The sequence below is a fragment of the Macaca nemestrina genome, chromosome 11, assembly GCF_043159975.1.
Source record: "Macaca nemestrina isolate mMacNem1 chromosome 11, mMacNem.hap1, whole genome shotgun sequence".
Lineage (NCBI taxonomy): Eukaryota > Metazoa > Chordata > Mammalia > Primates > Cercopithecidae > Macaca > Macaca nemestrina.
Window position 1 is genome coordinate 22,301,937 of NC_092135.1, and position 25,116 is coordinate 22,327,052.

At 39.0% G+C, this 25,116-nt stretch overlaps 1 protein-coding gene across 2 annotated transcripts in view; it reads left to right on the top strand.

The window, feature by feature from the left end:
• Positions 1 to 25,116, top strand: part of LOC105492585 (thrombospondin type 1 domain containing 7B) — a 900,526-nt gene that overhangs the window by 319,877 nt on the left and 555,533 nt on the right. For both annotated transcript variants that reach the window (XM_071072671.1, XM_071072672.1), the window contains exon 5: positions 18,662 to 18,831. In XM_071072671.1, coding sequence (XP_070928772.1) covers positions 18,662 to 18,831 — 170 coding nt within the window. The remainder of the gene's footprint in view (positions 1 to 18,661; positions 18,832 to 25,116) is intronic.

The window sequence follows — 25,116 nt, forward strand, 5'->3', positions numbered from 1 at the left end:
TTGTTGTGTTGTGTTGAGTCTTTCAAAACACTAATTTTGAAGTAAAACAGAAGCTTGAAAATGGCATAACTCTGAGACCTCTATCCCTTTTAACATTGAAATACCTGGATTAAAATTGTATCTTCATCACTTACTAGCGGTGTGATCTTGAACAAGCTATACAACTTTTCCAAGGCATTTACTTTTTCAGTAGAATGCATCTGATAATACTGCCTGTGTGGCAGGCTTGAAAGGTGGAAGACCAGGCATGTGAAATGCCAGGCCCAGGGCTTAGCACATAGGAGGCACTGCAAGAAGGATGACCACTATTGTTGCTATTTGCAGGTGTGTTTGTTTCTTCCAGAAAGAGAGTATCTCTTTTCCTTAGCATACAATAATAGTTTCATGGGGTAGAAACATATTTCTTCTATATAATTTAGAAATCTTATTTCTCTTTGGAGGTTTACTTTAGAAGGCTTCTCGATGGTATACAGGCAGGAATAAAATCTGGGTTTCATGATGACCCTGACATTGATGCCTCTATCCTTCAGTTTTTTTTTTTTTTTCATGGGATAGCTAATACTCTCTTCCTGATACTTTCAAAGGTTTGCTGATGTATAGGCAACCTTCCATTTTCTTTGTTAATAACTATTGCAGTTATCTTGGAAGTCAGAATGGTACCTTCCTGGCAATGCTGAGAAAGCTGAACTACATGTATGTTTGTTAAACAATGCCTACCTTTTATCAAGTACCTACTGTTGGCCAATAATTGTAACAGAGTTATAAATTAAGTAAATATCAATAATATTTAGTGTGACAGAGAGTTTACCACCCAAATGAACATTTTTGAGAGTGAAAGGGGATGTGAATTTGCTTTAAGATCCAAGCACAAATTCACTCAACTCTGAAGCCGGTGTTCTTTCCATTATGTCACACAGACTCTCATGATAGGCACAGTGAAGATATGCACTAAGATAAGGTTATACCTCCTAATATGCATGCATTTGTGTGCATCATATTTTTTTTCAACAAGATCATGTGGAAAGTAATAATTCAGGATGTACGCAAGATGAGTTTCTATATTGATCTTCATTTGGTAGAACCTTAGTGTCTGAAAACAGAGGCTGACAGTTCTACCGTTTGAAAATATTGCTGAGTTTGACACACACACACACAAATAAATATATAAAAATAAATAAATAAACTGTTAAAATGGTAAACCTGTAGGAAATAGGAGTATTGGAGAATTAACTGAAATACCAACCAACCGGTGTTCCATAGGGAGAATGATGTAACTAATGATTCTACTTGGTTGTGGGAAGGAGAATACATAAGTAACGGCAACTAAACATCAGCTGACATTCTAATTTGTCTGAAATCTGGGCTGTGGCCTCTACCACGGGAAAGCAGAGAGGCTATGTACTAACTTTTGTTTCTGGTTTTATATCAGTGATTAAAATTAATTGTTAACAAGGGAAAGGAAAATGAAAATCTATTAGGGAACAAAAATTCTCATGTTTCTTTTCCCAGAACTCATGAGCAAGTCACATGCATCAAGTTAATTCACCTTATTTCTCCCCAGGAGGTAAATGCATCCTTTTTTGATTCCTCATAGTGTTTTAAAAAGTCTTTCAGAATTCTGTTTGACTTTTATCCTTCCGCTGTTTTTGCTATTGGAGATGTGTTTATTCATTCAACAAATACCCATTAAGCCTTTGCTATATGCCAAACACTATGTTAAGCATTTGAGATACCTTAGAGAACACAAAAGACAAACTTCCCTCCCCCACTGGAACCTAAATTTTAGTGAAAATACACCAAATAAATAATATAAAGTAAACTTGGAAGAACTGTACAAAAAAATAAAACATCAAAGTAGGGTAAAGCTAGAGGTTCTGGAATGCTGTGATGAGGGCTTAGCACAGGTGATGAAATTAAAGTGTCCCTAGAGAAGCATCATTTGAACAAGCAGGATTTGAGAAGGTAGGGAAATCAAAGGAAGTAAATAAATTAGTCACTCAGGAAATTAGGGGAAAATATTTTAAGAACAAGGTATAGGTAGAAAAGTGCTCCAGTCCCTGGATATTAATAATCTTCAGTAGCATCGCTTTTGGGGATACTCTTCTCACGAGCTGGGCTCAACTGTCCAGCATTTTCACACTAAACATTATGAATGACCGTCCCTAAGGCATGACTCCATGAAGGGAATTGTAACTAACAGGAGATCATTTGAGAAGCGTTCCCTGGGGCCACCACACCACCAAGTAGTTGCTGTGAGCAACTAATTTAAGTTGAAAGGAGACAGAGACCAGTTCATGTTATGCTATTGTGGGAAATTTTAGAACTACGTGAAGATTAGCATTGTATAGCCGTTAAGTTTGTTTCAAAGTTGTACTTTTTGACTAAGACATATATAGAGCACAGGAAACCTCTTCCTCCAGTCTATTTGTAATTTTGTGGACCTCCCCAACCTCCAACATATCATTAAACACTCACAGTGCATACTATGGGTGGGAAACGGATATGAGAGAGAGAATAAATTTGCTTGCCAGTTGCCACCCTGGCTCTTTGTGTGGTTGTCCCCTGTCATTGGGCATCATGATCTTGGGTGTCATGTTATTCTATGTCCCCAAACATGATGAGATAGGAGTCATTTAAGACACCTTGGCACTCGGGCACTTTCCTGTGTCCTGACTAACATCTAAAATATTGTATCCTAGAGCTCAACTGAGGGGAAGGCAAAAAGCATTCTAACACTGCAGGATGAGGCAGTGCTGTTTAGTAGATGGGGTAAAGAAAGACAAAGAACATAGTAACAGTGTAATGCTTCATGTCAGAGAGCTGAGACACAACCTGATTCTAGAACAGCTGTGATTCCAGATCTCTTGTGCTTTCATAGAGGCCCATTCTGGTGAAAGACACTGTAACACACAAGAATATTGGGAAAACATCAGCTGCAAACATCTTTCTTAGAAGCGACAGCTCAGATGACCTACCAGGAATTCCTACCACCCCACTGGGAGGCAACAGTTTTCATCCGAAAATGGCTGTTCTATCTCCTAAATGATTATTTAGAGTATGAAATCAAATGTAAGACAGCAGTATTAAATGGTGACAGTGACCAATACCAAGTAAAACTCTTAAGAAAATCTCAAGGCAGAAGCTGCACAGCTGAGAGTATTACATAGTCTGTGTGATATTACTACACAGAGAAGCCAATCTGTAAAATATCGTTCCAATACTGTGGTCTGGCACTGAATAGATGGGCTCTTTTATTTCATCCTGTCTTGTTTCTGGTATGTATTAATTTATCCTTATTTTGCATGGACTAGAGATCCCTTAAAATAAGTCTATTTGTGCCAATTTATGCTGAGAGATCTATCTGGGCGCCCTGCACCCCCACTTTGATTTGCTTGTGAAACAAACCCCTGAGACCAGCCTGGTTTTCCCTAACATATTTTTGAGGCATTGTACCTAATTTTAGATTTTCTAGACATCCTTTTTTCCTTGAGAAAACCCTGGGTATTAGTTCATGAATTTTTAGATGAATATTGAAGCCTGGGATAGTGCCAAGAAAAAAGGACAGTAGATGAAAGCTTGGCGTGGTCATTTGCCTCCTTTGCCTATTGAAACAGAGTGCTGTGTTGTGAAGGGTTGTTTGTTCAGAATCTGCTTTGGCCTGTCACTGTGTTAACCACTGGAGAATTCACAAAACAGAAAACTTCCAGTCTGTGTTCACTTAGGTTATTTGTCTTAAGAATCTTGTTTGATGTACTCTTTCAAAACTATTAGGTTGCTGCAAAAACAATTGCACCAACCTTATAGATAGCCCAGAACACGATAATCATGTCCTTTAAGAGTGCTTAATAATAATGTCCCAACACATCACCTCACATATCTTGTTTGTTTCCATTTCCTTAGAAAGAGTAGCACCTAGAAAAGTGCCTAGCTCATAGTAAATGCTCACCAAACATTGAAGGAATAAATGAAGGTTAAAATGTGGGGTAGTTCCAGAACAGTATTATACACTCAGCACTTTATTTCATGTTTATCTTTATTGTATAGTAAATATGGCAGACTCAAAGGTGTTTTAAAATAAAGAACAGCTGAAATTGGCATCATCAAGATCAAAAAAGGACATCCACCCAGCACAAGGATGGACCCAGGGAGCTTACCACAGTTCCACAATCCTGCTGATACTGTGTACAGCTTTCCAGATAAAAAATCTCTGTTGTCATTAGTTATGAGGGTTACTTCAAACTAGGTGAGGAATGAGATCATAGTCTGAATTTGTCAAAGTTTTTGAACACTCTTCACATAGTAGGTATTTAATAAATGGTTGTCAGATAAATTAGCAGATTCTCTAAGGAAGCTTTTCAAAAACTGTTTAAATTAAGCAGCTTTTCTCCAGCTATTTTGAAGTAGAGCTAGCAGGGTTTATTTTCATCTCCTAGTGGTGCCTGGAATGCCAGTGAGACAGAACCATTCACAATCCTGGAAAGGGGGCTGAAGCCAGGGAGCCAAGTGGTCTAGCTCAATGGATCCCACCCCCATGGAGCCCAGCAAGCTAAGATCCACTGGCTTGAAATTCTCACTGCCAGCACAGCACTCTGAAGTCGACCTGGGATGCTCGAGCTTGGTGGTGGGAGGGGTGTCCGCCATTACTGAGGCTTGAGTAGGTGGTTTTCCCCTCACAGTGCAAACAAAGCCGCTGGGAAGTTCACACTGGGTGGAGCCCACTGCAGCGCCACAAAGCTGTAGCCAGGCTGCCTGTCTAGATTTCTCCTCTCTGGGCAGGGCATCTCTGAAAGAAAAACAGCACCCCCCAGTCAGGGGCTTATAGATAAAACCCCCATCTCCTTGGGACAGAGTACCTGGGGGAAGGCGTGGCTGTTGGCACAGTTTCAGTAGACTTAAACATTCCTGCCTGCAGGCTCTAAAGAGAGCAGCTGGCCTCCCAGCATAGCACTCAAGTTCTGCTAAGGGACAGACTGCCTCCTCAATTGGGTCCCTGACCCCCATGCTTCCTCACTTGGAGACACCTCCATGCAGGGGTTGACAGATAACTCATATAGGAGAGCTACAACTGGCATCTGGTGGGTGCCCCTCTGGGATGAAGCTTCCAGAGGAAGGAACAGGCAGCAATCTTTGCTGTTCTGCAGTCTCCGCTGGTGATACCCAGGCAAACAGAGCCTGAAGTGGACCTCCAGCAAACTCCAGCAGACCTTCAGCAGAGGGGCCTGACTGTTAGAAGAAAAACTAACAAAAAGGAATGGCATCAACGTTGACAAAAAGGACGTCCACACAAAAAGCCCATCAGAAGGTCACCAACGTGAAAGACCAAAGTTAGATAAACCCACGAAGATGAGGAAAAACCAGTGCAAAAAGGCTGAAAATTCCAAAAACCAGAATGCCTCTTCTCCTTCAATGGATCACAACTCCTTGCCAGCAGGGGAACAAAACTGGATGGAGAATGAGTTTGATGAATTGACAGAAGTAGGCTTCAGAAGATGACTAATAACAAACTCCTCCCAACTAAAGGAGCATGTTCTAACCCAATGCAAGGAAGCTAAGAACCTAAAAGGTTAAAGGAGTTGTTAACTAGAATAACCAGTTTAGAGAAGAATATAATGACCTGATGGATCTGAAAAACACAAAAACACAAAGTGTGAGAACTTTGTGAACATAAACAAGTACCAATAGTTGAATCGATCAAGTGGAAGAAAGGATATCAGAGATTGAAGATCAACTTAATGAAATAAACTTGGAGACTAGATTAGGGAAAAAAGAATGAAAATGAATGAACAAAGCCTCCAAAAAATATGGAACTATGTGAAAAGACCAAACCTACATTTGATTGGTGTGCCTGAAAATGACAGGGAGAGTGGAACCAAGTTGGAAAACACTCTTCAAGATATTATCCAGGAGAACTTCCCCAACCTAACAAGACAGACCAACATTCAAATTCAGGAAATACAGAGAAAACCACAAAAATAGTCCTTGAGAAGAGCAACCCCAAGACACAAAATTGTCAGATTCATCAAGGTTGAAATGAAGGAAAAAATGTTGAGGGCAGCCGGAGAGAAAGGTCTGGTTACCCACAAAGGGAAGCCGATCAGATGAACAGTGGATATCTCTTCAGAAACCCTGCAAACCAGAAGAGAGTGGGAGCCAATGTTCACTATTCTTAAAGAAAAGAATTTTCAACCCAGAAGTTCATATCCAGCTAAACTAAGCTTCATAAGTGAGGGAGAAATAAAATCCTTTACAAACAAGCAAATGCTGAGAGACAAATGCTGGTGGTGACAAAATCACCAGGCCTGCCTTACAAGAGCTCCTGAAGGAAGCACTATATATGGAAAGGCAAATCTGGTACAACCAAAAACATACCAAATTATAAAGACCATTGACACTATGAAGAAACTGCATCAACGAATGGGCAAAATAACCAGCTAGCATCATAATGACAGGATCAAATTCATACATAACCATATTAACCTTATGTGTAAGTGGGCTAAATGCCCCAATTAAAAGACACAGACTGGAAAATTAGATAAAGAGTCAATACCAATCAGTGTGTTGTATTCAGGAGACCCATTTCACATGCAAAGGCACACATAGGCTCAAAAATAAAGGGATGGAGGAATATTTACCAAGCAAATGGAAATTAAAAAAAAGAAAAAAAGCAGGGGTTGCAATCCTAGTCTCTGATAAAACAGACTTTACATCAGCAAAGATTAAAAAAAAGTCAAAGAAGGGCATTACATAATGGTAAAGGGATAAACGCAACAAGATGGGCTAACTATTCTAAATATATATGCACCTAACACAGGAGCACCCAGATTCATAAACCAAGTCCTTAGAGACCTACAAAGAAACTTAGACTCCCACACAATAATAGTGGGCGACTTTAACACCCCACTGTTAATATTAGATCAACGAGACAGAAAATTAACAAGGATATTTAGTACTTGAACTCAGCTCTGGACCAAGTGGACCTAAAAGACAGCTACAGAACTCTTAACTCCAATTCAACAGAATATACATTCTTCTCAGCAGCACATCACACTTATTCTAAAATTGACCACGCCATTGGAAGTAAAACACTCCTCAGCAAATGTGAAAGAACAGAAATCGGCTGGGTGCGGTGGCTCACACCTGTAATCCCAGTACTTTGGGAGGCCGAGGCATGGATCATGAGGTCAGGAGATTGAGACCATCCTGGCTAACATGGTGAAACCCTGTCTCTACTAAAAATACAAAAAAATTAGCCAGACGTGGTGGCGGGCGCCTGTAGTTCCAGCTACAGCTACTCGGGAGGCTGAGGCAGGAGAATGGTATGAACCCAGGAGGTGGAGCTTGCAGTGAGCTGAGATCACGCCACTGCACTCCAGCCTGGGCGACAGAACAAGACTCCATCTCAAAAAAAAAAAAAAAAAAAAAAGAAAGAAAGAAATCATAACAAACAGTCTCTTAGACCACAGTGCAATCAAATTAGAACTCAGGATTAAGAAATTCATTCAAAACTACCCAAGTACATGGAAACTGAACAGCCTGCTCCTGAATGACTACTGGGTAAATAATGAAATTAAGGCTGAAATAAATAAGTTCTCTGAAACCAATGAGAACAAAGACACAACATACCAGAATCTCTGGAACACAGCTAAAGCACTATTTAGAGGGAAATGTATAGCACTAAATGCAGACAGGAGAAAGCAGGAAAGATCCAAAATCGACACCCTAACATCACAATTAAAAGAACTAGAGAAGCACGAGGAAACAAATTCAAAAGCTAACAGAAGACAAGAAATAACTAAGATCAGAGCAGAACTGAAGGAGATAGAGACACAAAAACCCTTCAGAAAAAAATCAGTGAATCCAGGAGCTGGTTTTTTGAAAAGATTAACGAAATAGACGGCTAGCCAGACTAATAAAGAAGAAAAGAGTTCTTCTCTGTTTTGAATCAAATGACACAATAAAAAGTGATAAAGGGGAAATCACCACTGATCCCATAGAAATACAAACTACCATCAGAGAATACTATAAACACCTTTATGCAAGTAAACTAGAAAATCTAGAAGAAATGGATAAATTGTGGACACATACACCCTCTCAAGACTAAACCAGGAAGAAGTCAAATCCCTGAATAGACTAATGACAAGTTCTGAAATTGAGTCAATAATTAATAGCCTACCAACCAAAATAATTGCAGGACCAGACGGATTCACAGCCGAATTCTACCAGAGGTTCAAAGAGGAGCTGGCACCATTCCTTCTGAAACTATTCCAAACAACAGAAAAAGAGGGAATCCTCCCTAACACATTTTATGAGGCCAGTATCATCCTGATACTAAAACCTGGCCGAGACACAAGAAAAAAAAGAAAATTTCAGGTAAATATACATGATGCATTGATGCAAAAATCTTCAATAAAATACTGGCAAGCCGAATTCAGCAGCACATCAAAAAGCTTATTCACCACAATCAAGTCGGCTTCATCCCCGGGATGCAAGGCAGGTTCAACATATGCAAATCAATAAACATAATCCATCACATAAACAGAACCAATGACAAAAACCACATTATTATCTGGATAGATGCAGAAAAGCCCTTCGATAAAATTCAACACCACTTCATGCTGAAAACTCTCAATAAACTAGGTATTGATGGAAGGTATCTCAAAATAATAAGAGCTATTTATTACAAACCCACAGCCAATGTCATACTGAACAAGCAACAACTGGAAGCATTCTCTTTGAAAACCTGCACAAGACAAGAATCTCCTCTCTTACCACTCCTATTCAACATAATATTGGAAGTTCTGGCCAGGGCAATCAGGCAAGAGAAAGAAATAAAGGATATTCAAATAGGAAGAGAGGAAGTCAAATTGTCTCTGTTTGCAGATGACATGATTGTATATTTAAAAAACCCCGTTGTCTCAGCCCAATATCTGCTTAAGCTGATAAGCAACTTCAGCAAAATCTCAGGATACAAAATCAATATGCAAAAATCACAAGGATTCCTATACATCAATAATAAACAGAGAGCCAAATCATGAGTGAACTCCCATTCACAGTTGCTACAAAGAGACTAACATACGTAAGAATACAACTTACAATGGATGGGAAGGACCTCTTTAAGGAGAACTACAAAACCCTGCTCAAAGAAATAAGAGAGGACACAAACAAATGGAAAAACATTCCATGCTCCTGAATAGGAAGAATCAATATCATGAAAATGGCCCTACTGCCCAAAGTAATTTATAGATTCAGTGCTATCCCCATCAAGCTACCATTGACTTTCTTCACAGAATTAGAAAAAACTACTTTAAATTTCATGTGGAACCAAAAAGACCCCATATAGCCAAGACATATCCTAAGCAAAAAGAGCAAAGCTGCAGGCATCATGCTACTTGATTTCAAACTATACTACAAGGCTACAGTAACCAAAATAGCATGTTACTGGTACCAGAACAGATATAGCGACCAATGGAACAGAACACAGGCCTCAGAAATAATGCCACACATCTACAATCATCTGATCATTGACAAACCTGACACAAACAAGCAGTGGAGAAAGGATTCCCTATTTAATAAATGGTGTTGGGAAAACTGGCTAGCCATATGCAGAAAACTGAAACTGGACCCCTTCCTTACACCATATACAAAAATTAACTCAAGATGGATTAAAGCCTTAAATGTAAGACCTAAAACCGTAAAATCCCTAGAAGAAAACCTAGGCTATATTAATACCATTCAGGACATAGGCATGGGGAAGGACTTCATGACTAAAACACCGAAAGCAATGGTAACAAAAGCCAAAATTGACAAATGGGATCTAATTAAGCTAAAGAACTTCTGTACAGCAAAAGAAGCTATCATTAGAGTGAACAGGCAACCTACATGATGGGAGAAAAATTTTCTATCCATTTTACAAAGGACTGATATATAGAATCTACAAGGAACTTAAACACATTTACAAGAAAAGAACTCCATTAAAAGGTGGGCAAAGGATATCAACAGACACTTCTCAAAAGAAGACTTTTATGTGGCCAACAAACATATGAGCAAAACCTCATCATCCCTGGTCATTAGAGAAATGCAAATCAAAACCACAATGAGATACCATCTCACACCAGTTAGAATGGCAATCAGTAAAAAGTCAGGAAACAACAGATGCTGGAGAGGATGTGGAGAAATAGGGATGCTTTTACACTGTTGGTGGGAGTGTAAATTAGCTCAACCATTAGGATCTAGAAACAGAAATACCATTGGACCCAGCAATCCCATTACTGGGTATATACCCTAAGGATTATAAATCATTCTACCACAAAGACACATACACACATATGTTTATTGCAGCACTATTCACAATAGCAAAGACTTGGAAGCAACCCAAATGCCCATCAATACTCTGAATAAACAAAGTGTGGCACATATACAACATGGAATACTATGCAGCCATAAAAAAGAATGAGTTCATGTCCTTTGCAGAGACTTGGATGAAACTAGAAACCATCGTTTTCAGCAAACTAACACAGGAACAGAAAACCAAACACCGCATTTTCTCACTCAAAGTGGGAGTTAAACATTGAGAACACATGGACACAGGGAGGGGAACATCACGCACTGGGGCCTGTTGGGGGGTGGAGGGCTAAGGGAGGGATAGCATTAGGAGAAATATGTAACGTAGATGACTGGTTGATAGGAGCAGCAAGCCACCATGGCACGTGTATCCCTGTGTAACAAACCTGCACGTTCTGCACATGTATCCCAGAATTTAAAGTATAATAATAATAATAAAATTAGAGGAGTCATGACCTGGAGCCTCCAGATAATCTGTTTTAGAAAAGAAACAATAGTTTTCAAAGAATCTGGAATTGTTTCAATAGGCGACTCTTGCCTTTTTATTGGATTTGTCTATTACTGAGGTATTATTTCATGAGTCCCCATTGTGCCACTTTAAGACCTCCTGGATGGAAGATTTGCTCCCCAGTTAATGTAAGAAAGTTAACATACTGCTAAGTGCTGTATATGGTGATAGAAGTCTATTAATAATACATGTGTGGAGTTTGGCTGGCAAAGTCATTTGCTGAAGACCAAAGAGCTTTGCACTTCACAGTAGCTTTCCGTAATCAATAGTCCCACTTTATCCAATAAAAAATTACTAGAGCATAAAATATATAAAACTTGATCAGTTCCTTTTATTTTAGTCATCTGTTCAGCAAAAAATGACAAGTTAATTCTTTTCTAAATGCATTTACAGCTTTAAAAGGACAACAGACATTATCATAAATTAGTCATGCTTCAGTACACTGATTTTTAATATACACGTGCATTTAATTTGAATACCTTACACTAGGGTTTCAATTCCAAGAATGTTTGCAAATCTATATGTGCTCAGTCAAAACATGACCATTAACTAATGCAATTATTCTTTCAATCTGTTATCACTAAATCACTTAAAATTCTATTTTGTGTTGTTCTGCTTTAAATCTAAGCCATTAGAAGAAGGAGAAAAGAAATTCACACTTTTAAGCCATCCCAAGCTTTTATGAAAGTGATAAAGCTTAGATTTCAAAGGACAGAGGTTGCTGTCAAGCTGTGATGGTCCTGGTTCTCTTTAAAGAAGAGTTACTTAAATGTGCCTACTTTTCTAATTCTGGCTTTGCTAATTTAGGATGCCTCTACTTATTGCTTCACAGCTATAAATTCCTTCCTCCTTTCCTCCCTCAATTTAGGGAATATTTTAATTATGAGATTCCTTAGGTGGGATAACATCACTCTCAGGAGGTCAAGCCAGCCACTTGAGTTGTTTAATTCTAAGGTCTAGACTCAGCTTCCCTAATCAAAAGTTTGTGTCCTGTATCTCTTCATGAGGACTTGTATTTCCACAGTTACAGAAGATTCCTTTCTTTGAATAATTTTGATTTGCCATTTTAAGCTACATCTACCTTTTGACTATGATAACATATTAAATCTTAACTGTTTCTACTCATGCAGATACACTCATGAACCATTTCCTGAGTAAACTGAAATTATACACTAAACATAGAGAAATTGGGCAAAGAGGCATGGGGAAAAAAGTTCAGAAGACAGATGCTAGGAGGTGAATGAAGAAAAATGAAATTTCACAATTATAACACATGGTGTCCTTAATATTTGGGATTTTCTTCCCTTTCCTGCGCTGTCTTACCTAAGAATTCAGTGCCAGGAAATTTTGCTGCTAATACGTGGGTCAAAAACAAATTTGGAGTCATCCATCACTCCTCTCTCTCTCATTGCAGGTCTAATCCATTAGAAGGTTGTCTCCACCTTCAAAATATATACTGGATCTGATCTCTTTGCACTACATTCACTATGACTGCTGCAGTGGAAGCCATCATCCTTTCTCCTAGACTAGCAAAGACCTCCAAATGTATAATTTCTTCCACCTCCCTGGCTCCCACAGCTTATTACTTCCCTCAGTAGCCAGGTGATCCTTAAAAGATTAAAATCGCATCATCATGTTACCATTCTTCCCAAAATTGTCCAACAGTTGTCAGCATATTTGGAGTAACACTCACAAGCTATCATCTGGCCCAGTGATCAAGCTTTTTGGTACCAGGGACTAGTTTTGTGGAAGATAATTTTTCCACGGACTGGGACAGGGGGATGGGTTCAGGATGATTCAAGTGCATTACTTTTATTTTGCATGTTATTTCTATCATTATCACATTATAATATGTAAGGACATAATTACACAACTCACCATGATGTAAAATCAATAGGAGCCCTGAGCTTGTTTTCCTGCAACTAGACAGTCCCATCTGGGGGTGGTGATGGGAGACAGTGATGGATCATCAGGCATTAGATTCTCATAAGAAGCACACAACCTAGATCCCTCTCTTGTGCATTTCACAATAGGGTTTGCACTCCTATGAGAATCTAATGCTGCTGCTGATCTAACAGGAGGTGGGGCTCAGGTGGCAATGTGAGTGATGCAGAGCGGCTGTGAATACAGATGAAGCTTCACTTGCTCACCTGCTGCTCACCTCCTGCTGTGAGGCCTGGTTCCTAACAGGCGGCTGACCAGTACTGCTCCATGGTTCGGGTATTAGGGACCCCTGCTCTGGCCTACGAAGTTCCACATAATGAGGCTTTTGACTACTCTTTATGTCCTGTCTCTATTATTCTCCCCTTGACCCACCTGTGTTAACCACACTGGCTTCTTTGATGTTTCTAGATAGCGCTGGGCACTCTGCCTCCCTGGGGCCTTTGGACAGGCTGCCCTTTTCTCTGCCCAGAACACCACTTGTCCACCATCCTTATGCTCACTCTCTCATTTTATTTAGGACTCTGAGGATTTCCCTCTTCATGGCATCGAAATTTCTCTCCTCGTCCATCTCTCTCTCCCCACCCGGTAACTGGTGCCATGGCCTATGTTGATGCATTTATGTCTGTCTGTCCCACCAGAAGGTAAAATTTTCCCAAGGTCAGGGGCTTTCTGTCTCTCACTGATGTGTCTCTGTTGTCCTCGGTGCTTAGCTGTGGCTTAACAATTACTTGTTGAAAGAAAGGATAAGTGAATACATGGATGAGTAAGTGATTCACTTACTGTTTGGACAGGCCTATTTCTTTTTCTAGTCAAGCCTGCTTTTTAGCACTTTTCAGGCTTCAGTCTTCCTTACATATCCTTATCTTAACTAAAATGTTCTTGTAGGAGTTATTCTTTCTGTGCATCCCATATTTGAGTTATTAGCATTCCCTTTCTCAGAGGTTTAGGGTTCAAAGTGGCTGACAATGTGCTCTCTCACTAAAAGTAGGGACATCAGAGCTGTTTTTACATAAATGGAGGGCAGGTTTACCTAACAGTTAGAATGACCAGGGAGCAACGTGGGGAATTTGATTTTCGGGCCTTGAAAAGACATTCTTCTTCAGAAAGTTATCTTCTGCATCTTTTAGTGGGAATTTGAATTTACACAATTAGATATTCCTTTACTTCTGTTTTGTTTCTCTTTTAACTTGCAATTACATCCATGCACTGCATAGCATTTCTGTCAATGCTAGGCCACGGACTACATATACAATGGTCCCATAAGATTATAATACTTATTTTTACTGTACCTTGTTTATGTTTAGACGTGTTTAGATACACAAATACTTGCCATTGTGTTATAGTTGCCCACAGTATTTAGTAAATTGACATGCTGTACAAGTTCATAGCCTAAGGACAATAGGCTACACCATATAGCCTAGGTATATAGTAGGCTATACCATCTAGGTTTGTGTAAATGCACTCTATGGTGTTTACAAAAGAATGAAATTGCCCAATGACACATTTCTCATAACATATCTCTGTCATGAAGTGAGACAGGACTATCTCCTGAAAGTGCTGAAATTCATCCCTAGGTGACCACAGGGCTCTAATTATAAAATGATTCATTATAATCTATTCTCAAACTGCACTTCTATTTGAGACTAGAAGAAAAGTTGTTTTGGCAGTGTGAAATATCATTGATCAGCAGATTATATTTTTGTTTACACGCAGAACACACTTCCTCAGACCAAGATCAACACTGACTTGTCCTTGTAATGGCTAGACAGGTAACTACCCATTGTCTACTGAAACTGCATTACGTACTACTTGATTGAGCTTTCTGGATGATCTGATTGAGTAAATGGGTTTGCCATTTACCATTTTAATCTGCCAGAGTGTCATTTTATCATGAAGGTATGCTTTAGAATCAAACCGTGCTTTGAACCCTGCTTTCACTCATGTGACCTTGGAAGAGTTACTTACTCTTTATGCCAATTCTCCCATCTGTAAAAGGAGAAATAAGATTTTCTTCACAGGATTGTTGGGAGGATTAAATGAAGTAATGCCCCTAAATTCATTAGTGCAGTGCCTGGTGTAGAGTAAGCAGGCAGAAAATACTGACTGTTACTTGTACTACTTGGAGGATCTGCCCTAATACCCTAGTAGTCCAAACAAATTAATGCCTTGTTTATTCTGTTTAGCCAGACACTTTGAAAAAAGCACACTGATTCACACTCTCACGTTGGTAAGGGGCCATGGAAATTGACATTTCTTTCATTCCATGGCCATTTACTCTACTTGAGGCATTTCCATAGCCAATTTCGAAGCACTGACTCAGAGGAGGTAGCATGCTGGCCTTTGCAACTCCCCACATTCCCTTTTAACCAGGAGGGCCAAATGAGGCTGCTTTGAAAGGCATGAGAGTTGGGAGATGGAGGGTTGAAAAGGTCTGGTGTTTGACATGGGCTTAGCCATTAAAGAGAGTGTTCCAGGCATCAGAAAGCTGAGTTTTCTGGAGGCTGGAGGACTATCGCTGTAACAACTTCTAAAGGAGAAAGGGAGTAACATTTAGCTGAGTGGGCTCCTTTGATTTGTTATTCTGTCAGATCCTAGCGACACTTTCTCTGGTTGGAGCAGCTCAGGATGTTCAGTTTTCATGGCTGCCGGGGTGATTTGTGACTAAACGTAGACAGGGCTTTTGAAAAAAAATAAAGAAAAAAGGTTGAGCAAAGACTATGAAAAGACCCATATTTTTTAAAAAAAAGGAATATAGAAGTCGTTTATTGGTGTGGTTTTTCCTCTCCCTCTTGCTAGGCTGATATTTTCTCTGAGATGGTAAAAAAATAGCAATAGTGATAAATGTCTTCTCTAAAGGATTTATCATTTGCCAGTGAATGAAAGTTGGGTGGTTTTGGTTAACGAGCTACCAACAAGTTTTTTTGTTACTTTATATACAAATATAGTCATTACACTCTTGTTTTCATTTTTCTTCATAATAACTTCCCAAGTTTCTCCATTGCTAAATTGTGTAGGGTCATGTTAAATTAATTGCAAAAGCAATTTATACAGAGGCCCATTTCCTTTCAAACAAGCAAAAAAATTACTATAAACTTTGTTTCTTTTTTGCTCTTTGTTGAACTGTGGTTACTGGAACTTAGACCATGGCCACTGCGGATCTCTAATATTAAGACTTTGGATGAAATCAATGAAATCCTCATAAATAAAATGTTAATGCGCACGTGTGTGTGTGTGTTTTCCACATCAGCAATGGGCAAAAGGCCCATGTAGATGGAGAGAAAAAGAAAGGGAATGGACACTTATTGAACATTTATTATATGTCAGGCTCAATGATTGGTATTATCTCCATTGTACAGGTAGGAAAACAACATTGGGCCCAAGTCACTAACTAGAAAGTGGTGAAATTCTGATTCAAACCAAGTTGGTTGGACTCCAGAGCATACTTGTCATCTGCATCACACTACCCTCTTTCTGCCTGTCTTCTTTGTTAACTATATCACAGAAGTCTTTGAGTCAGTGGCTGTATCTGACCCCCTTGTTCAGGCCAGAAAGTTCTTCTTTGGGGTTCGGAACCCTTGGAAGAAGAGGGTTTGAAATGAGATCTTGGTAGTCATCCACCCCAGCATTCTCATGCCCCATTTTATTTTGCCCTGGATGAAAGATCTGTGCCCTGAAACTGGAAATCTGAGAAACAAGCCTTCTGCTGAGGTGGCCCTTAAGAATAGGGTAAGGACTAACACTGTGAGGAGAAAGGGTTTCAGAGCCCTGGCTCTGGAAAAGAACTGTCCCTGTGAAGAAATGAACTTCTCTTTATTTCTCATATGTAGGAATTAGAAATATATTGTTTTGTGGGTTTTTTTTTTTTTTCTTTCGGAGTTTTGCTCTAACAGCCATTGCCCGGACTAGAGTGCAATAGTGCGATCTTGGCTCACCACAGCCTCCGCCTCCTGGGTTCAAGTGATTCTCCTGCCTCAGCTTCCCGAGTAGCTGAGATTACAGGCATGTGCCACCACGCCCGGCTAATTTGGGATTTTTAGTAGAGACAGGATTTCTCCATGTTGGCCAGGCTGGTCTCGAACTCCTGGCCTCAGGTGATCCGCACGCCTCGGCCTCCCAAAGTGCTGGGATTACAGGCATGAGCCACTGTGCCCAGCCAGAAATATATTGTTGTTTACATTCACCTGGCATAGGAAGGACCTGAACTCTGCACTCCAAACTCTTGTCTGCCTGAGTGACTAATTCATAAGCCTAGGGAGAAAAAAAAAAGGAAAATTAAGTAGTGAGGCTGAGGGAGAAAAACTAGTGTTACAACAAATCCCAGAGGACTGTCCAAATCCTTTTTCTTGATGGGCTTTTCACAAGACTAATGATTCTCAGCTGATTCTTAGCTTTCAGGCTTTTTAGAATGATGACATTCATTGTGAGGGATTTGTCACTATGAGGTTTCTTGGAGATTTGCTTTCTTATTTTGACATCTGTTACTTGACTTCAATTTTACTCTAGTTTTTGTAAAGCCAGGATCTTGGTGACATATGATTACTTTTATGGCTGGTTTTTCCCTTTTTTTCTTTTAAACAATCACAAAGCTGATAAATTTTTCTTTAAATATGAAATGGGACAGCAGATATGTGAATATTACTTAGGCTTTGTTTATCGTTCCAAATTTAATGAGTCTCTCAGTGTTTTTACGAGTGCCTCAAGGTTATATTAATGCTGTGGGCTTAAAGAATGCTATAGTAATCCACAAAAGGAAATTCTGCCTAAAATAATTCTCCAGGTATGAATGTAGTAGTGTGATAGCTGTTTTGTTTTCTGTACATTGTATACAAACTCCATTGTGTTTTCCCCTTTATTTGTGGGTGTGTCTGGGTGTATTTGAGTATTAACCAGTTATAAACTAGGGAGACATATTGCTATATCAGTTTATATAACAGTATGGCTGCATATGTAAAAAAGTATTAACCAGTTAAATATAGTGGCATGATATTAACTCATTTTTAATACATATACTTTTATGTGAATGACAAGTCAAATGGGTAAAGAGTTTCTTATATCGAGAAGATTGGGAAGTTGGAGATAGCTCTATGTAAAACAATGTATTTATGACTTCACACATTCACACACTGTCCTATTAAGAAAGAAAAGCCGGCCGGGCACGGTGGCTCAAGCCTGTAATCCCAGCACTTTGGGAGGCCGAGACGGGCGGATCACGAGGTCAGCAGATCGAGACCATCCTGGCTAACCCAGTGAAACCCCATCTCTACTAAAAAATACAAAAAAAAAAAACTAGCCGGGCGAGGTGGCGGGCGCCTGTAGTCCCAGCTACTCGGGAGGCTGAGGCAGGAGAATGGCGTAAACCTGGGAGGCGGAGCTTGCAGTGAGCTGAGATCCGGCCACTGCACTCCAGCCTGGGCGACAGAGCGAGACTCTGTCTCAAAAAAAAAAAAAAAAAAAAAAAAAAAGAAAAGCCAAGTTTCACACAAAGTCATCTGAAAGTCTGTGAAGTCAAACCCCATGACAAGTTCAGCTATCAAGAATTAGGCTCATTTGGTTTCCAACTCCTCTCTCTATCCCCTCACTCTCTTCCAGCTTCAAGGCTGAGACACATTCACTGTTTATCCGTATCATGTTCCTTTAGCCTGGTCATCCTGTGCTACTGTCATGCTGGGCTGCTGGATTTTTTTTTTTTTTTCCCTAGGAAATAAAAGGGATTTAGTAATACAAAGTTAGTATACTTCTTTATCCACAGGCAAAGATTTGGTCCTAGAAAGAGAGATTATGCCTCTTGATTTCATGACTTAAGTTTCCCTTAGAGTTGTATATTTTTCTTACTTCTTCTTCTTCTTTTAAATAAACCAAACCAAACAGGTATTCCTGGAGAACCTCTGAATGGAAAGAATGCCAAGTGTCTCTCCTCCTCGAGCAGCAGGATCCCCACTGGCATGTGACGGGACCCGTGTGTGGCGGTGGGATCCAGACCCGGGAGGTGTACTGTACCCAGAGCGTACCGGCAGCTGCCGCACTGAGGGCCAAGGAAGGTAGGCAGCCAGTTCCGGGACAGATGGTGCGCTGCTGGTTGAGATGGTGCGCTGCTGGTTGGAAGGAAAATCTCTCCAACTCTTCCGGTGTTCTTCTTGAAATAACTGACACTTAGCATTCACGAATTTAATATTTATTTTGCCAACCATTTGTATGCCACCCCTAACGCTTGGGATAGTTAGAAATAGTAGCAAAAGTAATATGTCTCCCAAGAGTCACTGTGAAAGTTAAAGGAGAAAATGTAGTTAGGGTGAGTAGCATAGATAAATGCTACAAGCTAAGGGTGTGGTATGCCAGGAATGAGTCAGTAATGAATGAATAGCATTCTTCTGTTTTTTAAATTTTTTGCTCAAAGGAATTTTTATGTGTGTGAATTTTTTAATGTGGAAATTTCTACAAACATACTCCTTTTAAATATCAAGGATCCAGTGTTTTGGTGCCAAATTTTAAGTTTTCTGAAGAAATGGAAGAGGAGAAGAGAAAACAGTAGCTTCCTCCATGATAAGCTCTCTAATTGGTGGGTGTCACCCAGCAATAGTGCATTTATTTCAGAGTGCAGATAGTGATAACATTTAGAAACTGGGAAACTTACTCGGATTTATGTAAGTCAATTGGTTGAGAAGTCATGAGAAGATAAAGATGCTTCCACTCTAGAAGAATTTGTGGCCTCTTCTAATTGGAGGACACAAGCAGTACTCCCTGCAGAAGTGGTAGAGATGGGAATGTTTCCTTGGGCTTGCCAGGTATGAGGACATATTTCCACTGTGGGCTTTGGTTAGGAAGGCAAGATGCAAATTTTCTTGCTATAGTAATGCATCCTTTTAATTCTGTAAAGCTTGTCATGCTAGATGTCTTTTTGTGTGTGTCATAGCTTTGCAGAATTCATAGGCATCTGTGACCATAGCCTCAGTTAAGGTACCTGATGGGATGGTTCTTGCAGACTGCTTAGCATTTTGCTTCAACAATTGGTGCTAAAAGGCCACATTGACAGGGCTACAGTTGTTTTTGAAAATAATGATTGAATTTTCTTCCTTCTCTGATTTCACTTTGGAAAATTACAGCCTAAACACTTTTTATTTCAGGACAAAACATGACTATAGTTACTCCTCTGAATTTGTAGGAACAGAATTTAGATTAAAATGCTCCAGGTTAGTTTTTCAAACCTTGGTGATCTTTCCATTCCAGCTCCTCTCTTCTTTTCTTCGACTACCGTCTACTGTTGGAAGGTCTTCAGGGATCAACATATAAATAAAACTTGTATAGAATTGATACATTATGACCTACCTATTTTTCAGCTTCAACTTTTAATCTGCTATTGACATTTTCATCTTTCTAAAGTTTCTTTTGCAAAAATAGCTTTTCTTATGGATCACCTATTTCTAAAGTTTCTTCAGGCTTCATCTTTCTAGTTTTTTCAATGGAAACTTACTGGGCAGGAAGATTGTAAGTAGGAGGCAAGTGGAAGTCTGGTGTTCTAGAATTGGGAATTATATGCTTACATAGTGTGGGGGGCGGGTGGAATAGAGAAGGGATGTTATTTGCAGAGTGAACAGTCTATCAAGCCCTAGTACAATCTACTCCAAGCATCTAAAGAGGAGGAAAATGTCTTAGGCCAAAGCACACTTGGAAATTAATATCTGTGTTCACAGGAAAACAGAAAGTACTTAGAAAGCTGTAAGTCTGATAGTCCAGTTCTCAGGGGGAGAGGCTAGATATGGGACCTGGATGTAAATACATAGATGTGTAACACGATCGTATACTCCTGTACAGAGCTGAATATAGCAAGTAAGACTATACTGGATAACACAGCACAGCTGCCATAAAGGCACTGTATAGCTTACTGCTTACCTTAGTAGTTGTTATCAAAGGTTTTATTTTGCTCTTGTGTAGAAGCGAACTAATGGGATTGTTCGCCCATTACTTTCCTTTCTTATAAATGCTTTCACTTCTTACTGTTATCATTTATAGATGTACCTTGACAAATCTGGAATGAGAATTTCTTCTTGGCCCACATTAAACACAAAGGAACAACTGAATTTTTATTGTTAGGAACCTGTGAGTATTTGCCCAGTGAAGTAAGAAGAATATAAATATTTTAAATCCGTCTGTTAATGCAATAATAAAGGTTAAAACTGGAAACATTTCACATTCAGTTTCTGTGAACGTCAAATTATTAATATTGTTGTTATGTTAGATATTCATACTTTGGAGGGAGGAAGCATTTTAGTAGCACTGACTTTGGAAATTCCTTTGTGAGTCAGTATTGACATCCCCACAAGGTTAATTTTCCCTTAGACTCAAGGATACGCTTTGTTCACTCTGGAGTGTGATTGCTTGACTTTTCTTCTGTACAAAACCCCATCATCCACAGGTGATTTAGCAACTCTGATTCCAAGAACCAGATTTTAGAGGAATTCACAATCTTGGGGGAAAAGCAAACTTCATTTCCATGGATCCTTCCTGTGATAGAATGCATGTAACTCCTAGATGCCATAATAATAATAATTTTTAAAAATGCTAATCCCCTCCCAAAGGTCTCCAAATTTCTTGGCCTAGGCTGGATGCTGAAGCTAAATCCTGACGTTGATATGGTCCTGTTGATGACTTATTTTTGGTGACATCTCATTCCTCATTGAACCTCAATTCATGATGTTTTCTGCAACAGTATAATATCACCTATGGCATATTTAGTTGATACCGTTGTTCAGTGTTCATGTGGTGTTTTAAATGCAGCCAAAATAGTGTTGTAACCATCAGTGTAAATATTACCAGTAATATTAGCCGAGCCAGTAGAATTGGGAATGAAAATGTAGAGGACTATTTATGATTTTGCTTAACACTTGTTGTTTTAAAGAGAATTGTGTTTTTCTTTTATAAATCAAGTAGCATCACAAGTGATGCTTACCTGTAAAATAAAAGCTTGAATTTGGTAAGACCACTTTCTTCTTGCCTTTTCTCGAATAAAATTAAAGCCACTCAGTTTGCATTCAGCAGTCATTTCTCAGAAAGTAAAACATGAACCAAGGAATGCACTTTCAAAATCTAATAAAGACATTCCATGTATGGCAATGTGACCTAGAGACTAGGATATCAACAAATATGAATTTAAGTGGCATAGAAGTAGATATGCCATATATTCATATGGTGAAGCAAAATTTATTAAAACAATAAACTATATTTAAAAATCAGGAAAAATTTTTGGTGTGGTTGTAGTGGAGCAAAATATTGCTTGAATTTTCTAAAATATATATATTTCAGATTCACTATTGATATTGTATTAAAAATGGAACACAATTTAGCTATGAATTGTTAAATGCATTAGTTGCCCCCTCTGCACTAATAATATTGTCTTCATTCTGGCCTCAGAGTTGGCATTAAGAGTACATGACCACATAAGGGCACACGTTCTGGAATGCTAAGTTGTATTAGTCCATTTCCATGCTGCTGATAAAGACATATCTGAGACTGGGTAATTAATAAAGAAAAAGAGGTTTAATGAACTAGCAGTTCCACATGACTAGCGAGGCCTCACAATCTTGGCAGAAGGGGAAAGGCACGTCTTAAGTGGCAGCAGACGAGAAAGAATGAGAGCCAAGCAAAAGGAGTGTCCCTTTATAAAACCATCAGATCTCATGAGGCTTATTCACTACCATGAGAATAGTATGGGGCAAACCACCCCCATGATTCAATTATCTCCCACCGGGTCCCTCTTACATCATGTGGAAATTATGGGAGCTACAATTCAAGATGAGATTTGGGTGGGTACACAGCCAAACCATATCATGAGTCGTATATGGAAACAATATATTTGGGGTTCTGGGTTTTAATTCTGACTTTGAAGGAAATGTAAACCACATAAATGTTGTACCAGTCTTCTAGTTCATTAATTTGATTTTGAATATGTTGATTTGGTGAGTAAAATTACATAACAATCAAACATTTATTTGTTTAAAAAAATTATGTGCCTCTTATGAGTTAGTCTATGCACTAAAGTGTATCTGTCATAAGGGTGTCCCCCAGGAATTTATAGGCTTTTAGTTGTAATAATAATTGAACTATTGAATACGTATGTTATAGTGACTTAAGTGTTTTGATGATTACATATCTAACATGGTTTAATCCATTTATTGATGCCCAAGAGTAATCTTCATCGAGGTGATATTTAAAAGGAGCTTGGAGAGTCCATAAGCATGTTCTAAGGTGTGGAAGAACACATGAGAAGAAATGGAGAGGTTTGTGTTCAGTAGCAGCCTGTGCACTGGTGTGAAGAGAGCTCAGGGTAAAAGAAAGTTACAATGACAGTGGAAAGGTAGGCCTTTTATGCTATTCTGGATTACGACTTTGTTTTTGAGAATATGGGTATGTGCCGCAGCCTTTTTTTCCCCCTACTGTAGGTTTTTAAACAGAAAGGAAATCTCATATTGACTGTATTTAAGCTTGTAAAAACATTAGCATGTTAAGAAAATTACCATGAGTTATCATATCCTATGTGCAAATGTGTCTGATTATCCAGGAAGTTTTTGAGTTATGAAATAAAGTAATTTACATTCTGAGCTGATATCTTAAGGGGCAGTTGGAGGAGATATTCCACCATCATTTGAAATACTGGAAATATCTTTCACCTGTCTTTAGAAATTGGTTTTAAAGTCAATAAAGTCATTTGGGTGTGAGAATAAGGTGTCAGGAAAGTAGTACACTAAGAACTTACCTTGATGTCGACCCTTAGAGGAGCAATGAGACTGTTTTAGTGGGCTTATAGCATTTTCTCTTGCTTTATGCTAAGAGAGAAGCAGAGATAACAGGATAAAACAACCTTTGCTAATTAACAGCAGGATATTTGATGACAGTTCACATGAGGCCAAGAGAGATAAGGTTCTTGGCTTGTAATCTTTCTATCTTGGAAACCTCTTCAATTATTGAAATCATAGGTGTAGAAGAAAGTCAGCAAAGGGTAGCACAAGAGAATTATTAACATGCAGATCTCTGGATTCCTCACAATGACACAGGTGGTAATGAAAAGATGTGGGGAGGGGAGAGAATGAGAAGATGAGTGAAGGCAAGCAGTTACTCCTGTGTTTTTAGCAAGAAGGAAGAGGAACAGAAGTGGAGGAAGAAAAAGAAGGGGGGAGGAGGATGAAAGATGAAGGAGGAGGAGGAAGAGGAAGAAAGGAAGAGGGAGAATGCAGCAGAGAGAAGGGAGAGGGAATGGGGAAGGAGAGAGCAGGGAGGAAGGAGGAAGAAACTTATTAAGTCAAACTTCTTTCCATTAGGCTGCATTATCTCTCCGCTTATATCTTGAACCTACACACTAAGATAGAGTTTAGGACTTGAAAGCCATTTCTCCCTGGGTTATTGATGCAGGATCCTAGACTCACAGATGCTCCAGATCTCTAGTGTTAACTCCATCTTCTTCTTGAGTGAGAATACTTAGCGTGTCATGCTGCCTAGGCTAAGTGTAAACAAGTTTCTTTTCCAAATTGTTATCTGTAAATGGAAGGAAGTAGAAGAGTTGGTGAAAGTAATGACGTATGTTCCCTCTTTAAATTCCCACTTTTTTGCAGAGGCCGACATAGACTTTATAAGCCATATATCTACATATATAGTTCAAATATTCTCTTTAAAAGTATAATGCTTGGAAGAGTTAAGGAACAAAAGAAACATGAAGTCAGAAAGAGTCCAAAGCAAGATTGGTTTCTACTGGTTCCATTTGATTGCATTTGTACCTAAGTTTAGTTAATTTTTAAAATCAAGTGTAACAAACTTACCTTAGTGTGATATAGCAAATGTTTATTGAATTAATGGGCTTAGCAAAAATATTGGCATTCCTATTTTAAGTGTTTATTAAATCATCAGACTGTTCTTGATATTAAAATTTTCCTAATTTATTTAGCTCAAGGTAAAATGCACCTTATTAAACAAGAGCAGGAGAGAGCTACCCTGGACGAATGAGAGAGGCTAGATATTTGAGGAGAAAGCCTAGCACTGAGTAGAGGTTGCTCTGGGAAAAACAAATGGCTTATGGAAAAATTTGCTTTTTAAATGATGTGTGAGTCCTGTTTAATTTGATCTCCTGAAGAGGAAGAACACGTGCAATGTGTTATATATTTCTTCAAAGTTAACATAACTAAACTGAAAATTCACTACTGTGTGTTGCTGAAACTAAAGCATGTGGCATCATGGAGGAGGGAGATTGTGAATGACCTAGACCTAGATATGAATTTGGATTTTGCCAATGGTTTTACCAGAAATAGTTCAGCTTTCCTAATCCTGTAGCCCTAAGTTCA